The sequence below is a fragment of the Notolabrus celidotus genome, chromosome 8 (assembly GCF_009762535.1).
Source record: "Notolabrus celidotus isolate fNotCel1 chromosome 8, fNotCel1.pri, whole genome shotgun sequence".
In the NCBI taxonomy this organism is placed as follows: domain Eukaryota; kingdom Metazoa; phylum Chordata; class Actinopteri; order Labriformes; family Labridae; genus Notolabrus; species Notolabrus celidotus.
In genome coordinates this window covers 24,230,419-24,242,089 of record NC_048279.1, presented here as the reverse complement: position 1 = coordinate 24,242,089, position 11,671 = coordinate 24,230,419, and the positions used below count along the sequence as shown (strand labels likewise).

Here is an 11,671-nt window from a genome sequence, read left to right as displayed (position 1 = left end):
GAAAACCTAATCTGGACTGATATCCATGAATGGTTAAAAGTAAAAATTAAATCCATTCCAATTTCCTTTTCAATAAATGACATAACTTTTGGTTTGATATAAAAAAAAATCAAAGTGATGAAATCTGCTGGAACATAATCATGTGCCTCTCAAAATTCTTCATTCATAAAAACAGGACTATGAAATCTCCCCCCAAATTTGTTGTTTTTCTAAATGAATTCCAAATATACCTAAAATCATTGAAAATAATGAAAGAACCAAGAGCACTTAAAATACACGAATCCCTAAAATAATTCCTCACTGAATTGTAAAATTATTCCCTCTCCTTACTCAACTTATTTTATTATTTATTTGATATGTATGTATAATTTTCTCATTTACCTTAAATTAACAACTGAAGCTGTATTGTTTCTGTATCTTTAATGATTGTTTATGAATGATGCTCCTTCAGAGTGAATATTGTATGTTATGTACATCTAAAATAAAGTTTAAAAAATAAAAAATAAAAGTGGCCTCCTACATTTTACTTTGCAATCAAAAAATGGTGGTTATTTAACCTACAAAAGCTTCTAGTGGATTTTTGATTTTGACATCAGGAATATAAATGAGTTGTTTTTACACATTAGAGTATGACTGATTATGGTTTCCATATGCACGAGATCACTGAAACACTTTCTCTCTTATTTAATTTAAAGAGGATATTACATTTCTACCTGCTTAATCTAGGTCGTTATGGACAAATGATCGATTTGATGGCAGTCTGTTCGGAAACGCCTATCCAAGTCAGCTGACCGACATCAGCCAATAGGAAGAGGGCAGTGAATTTAAAAAGGTGCCGCGATCACTCAGCAATACATTTTGTACCATAACAACTTCCTGACCCGGGAGCGAAGGATCTGTGAAAGGAATCAAACCACGAATAACCGAGGTAGAGACCATTAACAACATTCGAGTTAATACTGACCTTTTTAGCGCAACACGCAACAACAAGGCTCACAAGGTTGTAACCGGTGTGTCTTAATTCAGATTTAATCAAGCCACCTTGAAGTCCATCGACGCTAACAGTAAGCTAGCTCTGCTGTGTGGTTCCTCGTTAGCCCATGTTTGTTTACCTTTTAGGTTTTGAAGTTTGACCTTGTTCAACTTGTTGCAATGAAAAAACAAAATACGTAGGAGCAAACTTCATTGGGGTTATTTTTCATAGTGCTATAAAATACCAAAAGACAGGGCGATAGCAGTATAATGTGTACACAGTTTGGTAGCTACCTCATGTTAGAAAAGGACATCTCGATGGTGTTGATTTCACACAATAATGACCTTAATGACCATATTAAACTCAACTCTATTTATATAGTACCTTTCATACATGAAAACATGCAGCCCAAAGTGCTTCACAGAATAACAGAGACGGAAAACAGCAATGGTAAAATTATAAAAGGCATGATTTATAAATGAAATACTTAAAGATAAAATAAAATCAATACAGTAAAATTATTAAAAGAAGTAATAGTGGAAAGAAGAGTTCAAAATAAGGTAGCGTTAACAAGATCAGAAGAATACAAGAAATAAATAGATAATTTAATAAGATAAATTGATGTTAAAGTAATAATTATTCAAATGATAATCAGTCCAGGGCTAAAAATAAATTACTCCACATTAAAAGCTAGATTAAAAGGGTAAATCTTAAGTTTACTTTTAAAACACCCAGAGAGCTCGCTGTTTTAATGTCCAGAGGCAGAGACTTCCACAGCGTAGGGGCGTAAAAACAGAAAGCTCTCTCTCTTTGTGTGAAACACACGAGGAACATTTAAAAGGGAAGCATTCGAGGACCTCAGTGATTGGGCTGAAACATTAAATGACAGGAGATCTGTGATGTATGGAGGAGCAAGGCTGTTAAGAGATTTAAAAGAAGTAAAAGTACTTTAAAATCAATTCTAAAAGAAACAGGGAGCCAGTGCAGAGTTTTAAGAAGAGGAGTTATGTGATCTGATTTCTTCTCGTGTTAAACTCTGGCAGCAGCGTTTGAACAAGCTGCAGTTTCTTGAGACTTTTTGAGCAAACCAGTAAAAATATTAAACTGTACCAACTTAACCAGAGTCCTCCAAGTTGTTTTAACTAAACGGTCAACGTTGTAACTTGGAATTATAAGCATTAATGGCACTAGCCATCATTTGTAATTCTCGTAATTGGTTGTTCTTATTATGTGACAAATATATAAGTTTCACTGAAGTATTACTAGAATGTTTATGTGCAATAAGAGTTTCATTTCAGCTAATCTATTTCTAGACTGTATCTTTTAAGCTCTTAAAACATATAGGAGAATTTGTTTCTATTCAAGTGTCCCTTTAATATCTTACAGTCACTACACCTGTTTTAACACTGCTCTTCCTTCTATAATGTACCAGAATGTCTATCAGAAAGAGATCCTCACAGGGGGTGGCTTGTTAAGTAGCAGAATCTAACACTGTTTTTATTTTCAGATAAAATGGCGCACATAATCTTTGCAGAGAGAGAAAATGCACGCCTTCATCCATCCTCTCTGAAGATGCGACAGCGACTTCAGTCTGCTCCAGGTATGTAAAAGCTAAATAGTGGTCAGACTTTCCTTCAAGTTGTGTATGGACTTAAATTAAGCTTTGCCTTTTCCTTTTTTTTCTCACCACCAGAGAAACTCTTGAAATCTCCAATCACTGCCAAAACCTTTTCCACTCCTCTGCCATCTGGTCGTAAAGCTTTGGGGACAGTAAACAAAAAGATCGCAACTCCTGCCGTCAACACACAAGAGAAGAAAATCCTTAAGCAGGTTAAAATGCACCTTTTTTAATAAATTAAAACTACAATTATTGTAAGGATATAATGTTGATTAGTCAGACATCTAAAACTATGCAGGTACTGACACTGCTTCTTGTACTCCACAGGAAACTAAAGTCAAACAGGCTCCTACAACCAAAGTGGAGGAGTATCCAGAAATTGAGAAGTTTATCCCTTATGACCCACTAGGTAATAACACTGACTCTACAGACACATTTCAGTCACAAGATTTGGAGGTAAATGCATACATGACCCTGAATGATGTATTCTTCGTAAACTGACCTTTTGCTTTAAGTCTATTAATGGCTAACAGGACTCCACCCTATGCTAGTCTGTGTTTGCTTAATAAGAGGACTTTCACATGCCGAACTTGTTAACAAGTCTTGGAATGTTCCACAATGTCACGTTTTTCCCACATTTATTGGTAACATACTAAAAAATTTGATTTTACATCTTTCTTCAGAGTTTGAAAAGTACAGCGTACCTGAAGATTTGATTCGTCTCAGTGGATTTGCTCTGCCTGGGCTGGCTTCTTTCCCACAAGCTCTATATCCGTGCGAGGAGGAACTGGAGATTGATCCGCTTCCAAATCGGTCACCTGTTAAGATGCCAAAACTTCCAGGTATCAATTTTCTGTTTAGGCTACATACACACAGATTGTTTGGGATATAAGATATGTGTAATATCTTTAAATATTCAGTACGATGAAGGGGTTTGCATTTGCTTATCCATCAAATAAGGTTACAATTTGTATTCAATTATCAACCCCCACTCCCCCAACTGTAAAAGGTTTGTTAAATATTTAAGACATAATCTTCCATTAAGGTATACATATGTAACTGTAGACCTGGGTTATAATGGAATTATATCGATCTATTGGTATCTAGCACTTTGCACTTTTATCTAGCACTCTTTTTTTAGATTCTAGATTTTTCCAGAATGTAAAGTGCGTGATAAATAAAAATTATTATCATTATTATCATTATCATTATCTATGGGCCTTGATGTTATGTAAAAGTAGACTATTTTCTTTTAGCTTTTAAATCAAGATCCAGGCTGTCACCACTTCTCTAATCTCTGGTAGTTCATGGATTTTGACAGCTGAAGTATTAACAACTAACTGTACTAAAAGGGAGGAGTTCCTTTTTTTTTTTTTTTTTTTTTTTTAAAGGCTCCATAGTCACCTGGAATTGGCTTTACACTGTCAGATATTTTGCAAACAACTGTCCAAAGAAGAATTTGCCAAAGTCTGAGGCAACTAAAAGCAGCAGCACAAACATGACAGCATGCAGGAGCTGTCAGAGGCATGCTGTCACTCAAAGCAGTCAAAGCTGGAAAAAACACTTGTTAAAAAGCAGGCAACTAAGCTGAACAATATTTCCATTTGATTTTAAAAGAAGAGGCACAGGAGACAGAAATTCAGATGCAGTGGCCTTCTCAGATCCCTTAATGTGGTGTCAGGAGAATATAATGGTTTTATATTTCATCGTACTTCAGAGAAATGCCAGCTGGAAAGTTACAGACACTGCACCTCTACTCTGGTTAGTCCACTACATGTTCAAATACCACAGCGATTCTTTAGTCTGTGTAGATGGTTTTTAAGATAAGACATTAACAAAAAATCAAATCAGGTGTAGAGTGTTTTAAAAATCTGAGAATTGAAGCCCCTGTGAGGAGTTTTTGTCTGGCTATGAAACATATTGATCATAACAGTGACCCCTCTTTAAATCTAAAAGATAACAAGACATCAATGACAAGATTGACAATTCTTTATTGTTGTTTTTTTTGCTTTACAAAGTGAGACCAGAATGAAAAATAACATGCAGGCCTCCATAAGAAGTGACGGCTGTCCTGGTAGATGTAGTCATTATGTATGAGGCACAGCTTTAAACTGCAGGTATCATTAACTAAATGTGTCATTAACCTACTGTATCATTAACTGTACTGCATCTCTCTTTCAGATCATTGCTCAGCGCTTGACGCTTTTCTCCAAACACTTGATGAGCTGACCGTGGAATTTCCCCTGAATCTGATTTTGAATGAATTTTTTTTTTACCACATTTGTGTTTTTTTTAAAGACTGCATTTTACTGAAATAAAGTTGTTTTATCTGTACTTGTTTTGTGCTTCCTTGTCACTGTCAGTATGAAACTGTCAGGAAGGCATATATTGCATTACTTCCTGCTTTGGAGCCCCTCAGTGGTCACATGTGAGGGAATCTGCCATTGGTTTTGCTGAGATTAGAATGACCTTTGTCTCCTTTCCTCGTGAAAGGGAAAGAAGAGTCTCGGACTTGGACCAGTGCGCTGTGGTTTGGAAGAAAAAATCCATAAGACCCCAAGACGAACCAGTGATATCTTTGGGTTTACTTGTAACATTCGTGTTGGGAAGTTAAGAGTTAACGATTGGTGTGTTGGATAATCAGTGTGCGCTTTGAGCCGGTTGTGCTGGGGACAGAACAGGTGAGTACATCGTCATGGCGGCAGTAAGAAGAGAAAAAGGTGGAGTTGTGTGGGGTTTTTGATATTGTGGGACACTGAATCAATCTTGACGTGAATGGAGAAAGAGGAAGTTTGTTTTTTAAGGTCGGGTATGTTTAAAATGGATTTTACGCATTCTTTACCGTTTTATTAAAACATGATTACGCATTAAAACGGAATGTTTCTTTGCTATGACACAGGGGATGAGTCCATTGGAGAGGAGGGAAACTGTTCCCAGTGTATAATCTGACACCTATGCCCTTTGGGTGTTGTCCAAATAAAAGGGAAGTCGCCTTGAACTCAGCCAAAAAGCATGTATGACAGCAGATCGAATGATGCTGGAGCTCAACCAGCTGTCAGCAAAGCGGACGCCCACAGCACCAGTAGGTCCAGACAAGGCAGCGTTGTGGAGCGACTTTCGAAGTATGGCATGCAGGCATACCGGGTGCTTTCCAGCAGCGTAGGTCGAGGCTGCAGAGGCAGAGAGAGGTCACTGACAGCCCTGCGCCGGAGGACCTCCAGAGAGAGGTTCCGGAGAGAAGCTCGCTCACACCCGCTATGCGTAAGAAGTACCTGAAAGAGCTGCTCCTGAGCAATCCATCTCATAGCGCGTTCAGCAGCGTGCTGTCATCGCAAACTGACAGCGTGTCCGAGGAGCAGGACATAGACTGGGCTCTGTACCCGCTGGAACACGCGTGGATGCTGAACGCAGTAGAGGGGAGCTATGAAACCATCTGGAGTTCATCTCAGCGGACCCCGTATCTCCTTACCAGGAAGGATTTTATCAGCGGATACTCCGTCCTGCACTGGCTAGCTAAAGAGGACAGGACGATACTCTGGTCAAACTTCTGCGGTTCGCAGAGGGTGCAGGGATCCTGTGAATGTTGAACGTGCGGGGCAGCGGCGGGTTGACCCCGCTGCACGTCGCCAGCATGCACAGACAGTACATGGTCATCAAGCTGCTGGTGGGGGCTTTCAGTGCCAACATCGATGCCATGGACTACAACGGAAGGAGACCCTGGCAGTATCTGGGGGGAGACGCCCCGCAGGAGATGAAGGAGCTGCTGGGGACCTGGGACGATGAGCACAGCTCCGGGGGGGTACAAAATGACAACAAAAACTGCAACATAACAGCCCGAGCGCAGTGAACATGGCGCACATGATGAGGTGGATGGTGGAGCAAAGGCAAGAGGTGAGGAACTCTTTGATCGGACAAGGAGGGGGGGCAGCTGGAGTTTGGGTCTCTGAGGAAGCTGCTACCATCCTTTTCATTTCTAGGAACAAGAGCTGAGTGGATATGGGGACAATCCTTTGAAAATATGACATTCCAAATTCAGTGATTTACAACAGGCAACCTGGTCTGCTTACCAAGTCTTTAATGTTTGTAAATCCACTGGACATGATCTGAGCTGATATGATTTTCTACTTTTCTTCTGTATATATTTTCTTAACCTTGAATTTACATCCAAAGCCGTACTCATTTCATGAATATATTTCAAGAGAATTGTCGTGGAAAGTGTATTTTTACTGGAAAGCCACAGATAAGTCAACCTGCAGATTGTTGTCTGTAATATTTGGAGAAAGAACACAAGCAGCTTCTGTCCAAAGCATTTTAAAGGAGTCCAAAGGAGGTACTACTGTTTTTTACACTATCATGGTCAGTATTTAGTCACCTGGTTGTGTTAAACATGCACTATGATTTGCAGTTAAATATCTTTATATTGCACCAACTTATGCATGGGCCTCAATTGGACACAACCCCTCGCTGTGTACAATGACCTTCTTTACAGCATGTCTGGCTGCTGACCCAGTTCTGCTTCATGTAAATAACCTAATAGTCATAGCCAACGTGGCAAACTTTTCCAAGTTAAACCACTGAAAAAAATGTTTGTTTTGCTTCTATATTGAGCTTCCTGTGAAGCACTGCTATCTTTGGCTCAAGCAACAAAGCCAGAGCTTAAATTCTTCCCCACTTCTTTATAAAACAGTAATTCAGAAGTATTTGCTGTGTGGTCGAGAGGGTGAAACCCCCTTCACAGGGATTCAGGTTTTTTTGCAGAGCTGTCAGCACTTCCTCTCACCTTGAGATGATTGGAGTTTATAGGAAAACCACTGGAGCACTGAAGTTAAAAATTCAAAGCCACACTTAAAGGAAAATCAGACTGTGCTGAATCATTTCAAGTTTGATCACAGATCTTTTATTGTCAAACATGAGCATAACCAGAGTATCTGTACAAAACAACTGCTGATCCAGATAACATGGCTCCCTCCCCACGCTCAGGCCCAGCAGCTGGAGGTCCTGGCAGATGATGGGTTGGAGGGATGCTGGGGAACACAGATCCTCGTGTTTACAGACCCAGCTTGGTCCTCCTCCAGTGTCTCCTCTTGGAGTTGTACCTGAATCAAACATCAGAAAGTGTCAGGACAAAATAAGGCCTCGGACTTTTATTGAAAAAGTCACTTCAGGCTTTACTTGTATATCTGTGTTACCTCTGTATAAAGCATACAAATAAAAATAATCTGATGTACATTGTAATATTCTGTGTTGGTTTGTTGGATTAGTCGACAAGAAACCTCTCTTCGCATTTCATTTACCCTGTCAAGAAAATACCTACATTGGTAAATATTTAAATTCCTCTGAAAAAAAAATATAGCACTAAAAAAAAAAAAAAAGGAATCATTCAACTACATTACATCTACTATAAATAGGCATTGCTAAAACCTGGCATAGTGGCTACTCTACATAGAGTGGTGATCATAGATGATGGTGGAACTAGTTTGGGGTTTCATAGTAAAACTTTTCACAACCTCTCACTGGTCTTACAATTCTTGACATGAAGTCTCACATAAACATTTAAATCTATGTATTCATTGAGACGCTTGTGTTTTTTTTAAATAATGGGAGGTCTTTATTTAACAGCTAAGATGATAAGTTACAAATGACATCAATCCTCTATTTCAAAAAGAGTCAAACTAGGGCAGGGTCAAAGCCTCAGCTGAAACTTTGTTTATGTTTTAGATTCTTCTCTGGTTTCAGAGACCCTCAACTATCCTGAATCCAACAACCTGCATGATTCACAGTCCATCACTTAAGACCAGAATGATAAACTTTATTTTTGAGTGATTTTGAAATCTCCTCATAAATCACCTTCCTAAGAAACAGTTACAATCCTTTCCTAACACTGCTAAATCACAGCAGTAATTACATGACTAGATCCAGACTGCCGTCATTTCTGCAAACACTAATGCCAAGGAAATACTTCAGGAAATTCAGTAAGCAGATAAGCCGTTTAGAAAAACAGTGTGATGTTAAGCTAACAGAGCATCCTTCTCACAGTCCCAGTGAGAAGGAGTAAGAGCTCTGCAGCAGAAAGTTGCTCTCAGCAGGGTTAATGACAGCACTCCACTGCAAGTAAGTGCTGCAATTGCAGACCTGCTTTACATGACATGGTGTTCTTTCGTTTCCCCCCCATTAGTACACAATTAAACCATCCCAGTGCTTAATGATAACAGGTCTATGATGAAATGTAGGCCTTAAGTGCAGTTTTAAAACACTTTGAGAGATCTGACAATGTACTTCACCTCACTAGAAGATGATCCTGTGTTTTCAAATTATCAAGTTTTAAAGCTGCTTTCTTGCTGGCCAACTTTCTGTGCATGTTTTTAGATTTTACTGCTAGTTTATTAGCTCCAAGCAATACAATTATTTACATCAGGCCTGCAATAAATCTGATTTCTGCAGGGTGAAAAGGTCACTTTCTACTTTCTGATCATAATGCAGTCAGTTTTAATGGAGCTGCAGGATTGTACAAGGGTGTGCATAATGTTTGTCTAACTGTAACTGACATAGTTACAGGTCCAAGTAGGATTCCTTATCACCATAAAACCCTTCAGTAGTGATGTAATTTAAACAATAATCATCTTGAGTGGACATCATAAAGCGAAAGGTAAACCTGACTTACTCCGCTGCACATCTTCAGGCAATGTACCCCATTTATCGTCAGCTACTTTCAAAACACACAGGGTAAGATTTATAAGTAGAAGGTTGGAGATGCATTAAACTCTACAGCTGTGTACATTGGTGGATAAATGTAGAATCTAATTGAGCTGAAAGGCTTTACCAAGTATTCATTGCACTACTCAAACCCCAAAACATCTCATTTCTGAGCATTTTTGGCAAATGGCTTCAATACATCCGCACATATTTATATTGTTACATAATGCACATTGCTGTATTGATCTATTCCTATTTTTTTTTCATATGTTGAACAGAACATACAATTGATTCATTTTCTTCTTTTTATCTTCTCATGTATCTTATATCATCATACTTATGTCTTGTTATAATTGTATTTGTATGGTGGCCCCTGCAGGACAAAATTTATAAGAGAACACTTTTACAAAGTTGGAGACAAATTTACATTTTAGAAAACAAAATTACATCAGCAAAACACTTACCAAGGCCAGACAAATTTTCATTTACAAGCGGTGAGACAATTTTACAAAACTACGCAACACATACCATTCCTGAAACACATCTACATACATTTTTAATGAAAGGGAATGTACCAAACAACCTGAAGTGATCCGGTACCAAACGGATCACCAGTACCAAACACCTCTCCGTTTGGTTTCCTCTCCATCCAGACAAACTAAATGACCCCCTCACCCGATCACTCCCAATATTTGGTACATTCCCTTTCTGTTAAAAATTAATGTAAATGTGTTTCAGAAATGGCGTTCTGTCATTTATAAAAATTGTCTCATGACTTGTAAAAGTGTTAATTGATTTGGTAATTTTGTTTTCCAAAATGTAATTTTTCTCCAACTTTGTAAAAGTGTTCAATCTTTTGTAAATTTGTTTTGTCCTTCAGGGCCATTTGCCTGTATACTGTATAACAACTAGTTCACTTCCAAAGTTTAGCCCAGCAGTGAATAATCTAGTCCTGATACTGTTTGATAATAGCAAAATTGAATGTACAGGCAAATGGTATCAATACATAGTGCAAAAGGCATGGGCTCTATATGTAGTTATTAACTTCATTTAGTCTGTAGCATTTGTAGCATCCTGATAATCACAGGGTTGAAAGGGTAGTGCTTACAGCCTGCACATGTGGAAACTAGTGTGAAAAACTCTCCGACTTAACATCTGGCACTACGCGTTGTGGCTACATGAACACTTCATGCCTCAAGTGCACCTCAGCTTGGTCTTCAATTGATCATACTATTGTACAAACCATGCCACACACAACACCATGAGTTTACCTGATCTTGTTTCCAGTCTTCATTCTGATCCACTGAGGAATGGGCCTGTTCTGTTTCTGCTTCTTGGCGAGGAAGCGCTTAATCCTGAAAGTCTTGTGGGACGACTGGAAAAACATAGACAGACATGAGCGTCATGTGTGAAACATTTTAACCTTTAGTTGTTTACTAGTCTAAACAAACGCATATGCATTTACAAGGTACGAAAGAAGGGTTTGAGACTTCCTACATATGTGATGGGCACGAGCTAACGTGTAGCATCACAGGCTGTGTACCGGTTAGCATCACATTTCAGCACTAAAACACGCTTTTCACATTAATTCCGTCAACATACAGATTCCTGAAGCACTACTGAGATACACATTAAAGACTTAATGCATCTGTTCAGTTAAAGATGGGCTGTAGACATGGATGTTTGAAGATTTAGTATTTACCATTTTGCCCACAGTCCTTTCCCGACTATGCGGTGGTCGAAGAGAGAGAAGGAGTGACGAAGCGCTTTATGCAACACGAGCCCTCATAACAGCGACACCACCTGGAGGATCTTTAGTATTGGGGAATTCAGTGGATATACTTTGCTGACTGATTATTTTTAAATAGCAGATCTCATGAAACGTATGGCAAAGCCGTTCGGAAATACATATATGGAATGAAAGTTTCATTCAGAGTTTCATTCCATATATTCAGTCTTCATTTCATATATTCAGACTTTCATTCAGACTTTCATTCAATATATTCAGACTTCATTCAATGTATCAGACTTTCATTCAATATTTCAGACTTTCATTCAGACTTTCATTCAAAATGTTCAGACTTTCATGTCAATTATTCAGACTTTCATTCAAAATGTTCAGACTTACATACAGACTTTCATTCTATATATTCAGACTTTCATTCAGACTTTCATTCAATATGTTCAAGATTTACATACAGACTTTCATTCAATATGTTCAGATTACATACAGACTTCATTCAATATATTCAGACTTTCATTCATATATTCAGACTTTCATTCAATATGTTCAGACTTTCATTCATATATATTAAGACTTTCATTCAATATGTTCAGACTTTCATTCAATATATTCAGACTTTCATTCAATATATTCAGACTTCCAT

General features: G+C 38.3%; 3 protein-coding genes across 4 annotated transcripts; 2 read left to right on the top strand and 1 right to left on the bottom strand.

Annotated features, from left to right (window-relative positions):
- The first annotated feature begins 799 nt into the window (after positions 1-799).
- On the top strand, positions 800-4,925 carry pttg1 (PTTG1 regulator of sister chromatid separation, securin). The gene is made up of 6 exons (XM_034689768.1): positions 800-928; positions 2,481-2,573; positions 2,667-2,803; positions 2,919-3,000; positions 3,275-3,433; positions 4,773-4,925. The coding sequence occupies exons 2-6, from the start codon at positions 2,486-2,488 to the stop codon at positions 4,907-4,909; spliced, it is 603 nt and encodes a 200-aa protein (XP_034545659.1). The 5' UTR covers positions 800-928; positions 2,481-2,485; the 3' UTR covers positions 4,910-4,925.
- Positions 4,926-4,932: 7 nt separating this feature from the next.
- Positions 4,933-7,826, top strand: sowahd (sosondowah ankyrin repeat domain family d). The gene is given in 7 exon segments (XM_034689767.1): positions 4,933-5,272; positions 5,491-5,723; positions 5,726-6,104; positions 6,107-6,415; positions 6,418-6,441; positions 6,444-6,521; positions 6,524-7,826. Coding segments are annotated over 6 exon segments (1,017 nt in total). The 5' UTR covers positions 4,933-5,272; positions 5,491-5,603; the 3' UTR covers positions 6,631-7,826.
- rpl39 (ribosomal protein L39) lies at positions 7,463-11,118 on the bottom strand. 2 transcript variants are annotated; one of them, XM_034689770.1, is made up of 3 exons: positions 10,987-11,118; positions 10,556-10,659; positions 7,463-7,687 (listed from the first exon to the last, which is right to left on the bottom strand). In XM_034689770.1, the coding sequence occupies exons 1-3, from the start codon at positions 10,987-10,989 to the stop codon at positions 7,639-7,641; spliced, it is 156 nt and encodes a 51-aa protein (XP_034545661.1). In that variant the 5' UTR covers positions 10,990-11,118; the 3' UTR covers positions 7,463-7,638. The 2 variants fall into 2 exon arrangements, with proteins under 2 accessions (XP_034545661.1, XP_034545660.1); XM_034689769.1 differs by lacking the exon at positions 10,987-11,118 and adding an exon at positions 10,887-10,931.
- Positions 11,119-11,671: the final 553 nt, after the last annotated feature.

Coding starts and splice junctions, on each gene's coding strand:
- pttg1 (XM_034689768.1), top strand. CDS start 2,486: ATGGCGCACATAATCTTTGCAGAGAGAGAAAATGCACGCCTTCATCCA. Junction 2,574..2,666: donor GCGACTTCAGTCTGCTCCAG/GTATGTAAAAGC, acceptor TCTCACCACCAG/AGAAACTCTTGAAATCTCCA. Junction 2,804..2,918: donor AGAAGAAAATCCTTAAGCAG/GTTAAAATGCAC, acceptor TGTACTCCACAG/GAAACTAAAGTCAAACAGGC.
- rpl39 (XM_034689769.1), bottom strand. CDS start 10,916: ATGTGTATCTCAGTAGTGCTTCAGGAATCT. Junction 10,660..10,886: donor CAGTAGTGCTTCAGGAATCT/GTATGTTGACGG, acceptor ATGTTTTTCCAG/TCGTCCCACAAGACTTTCAG. Junction 7,688..10,555: donor AAGACTGGAAACAAGATCAG/GTAAACTCATGG, acceptor TGTTTGATTCAG/GTACAACTCCAAGAGGAGAC.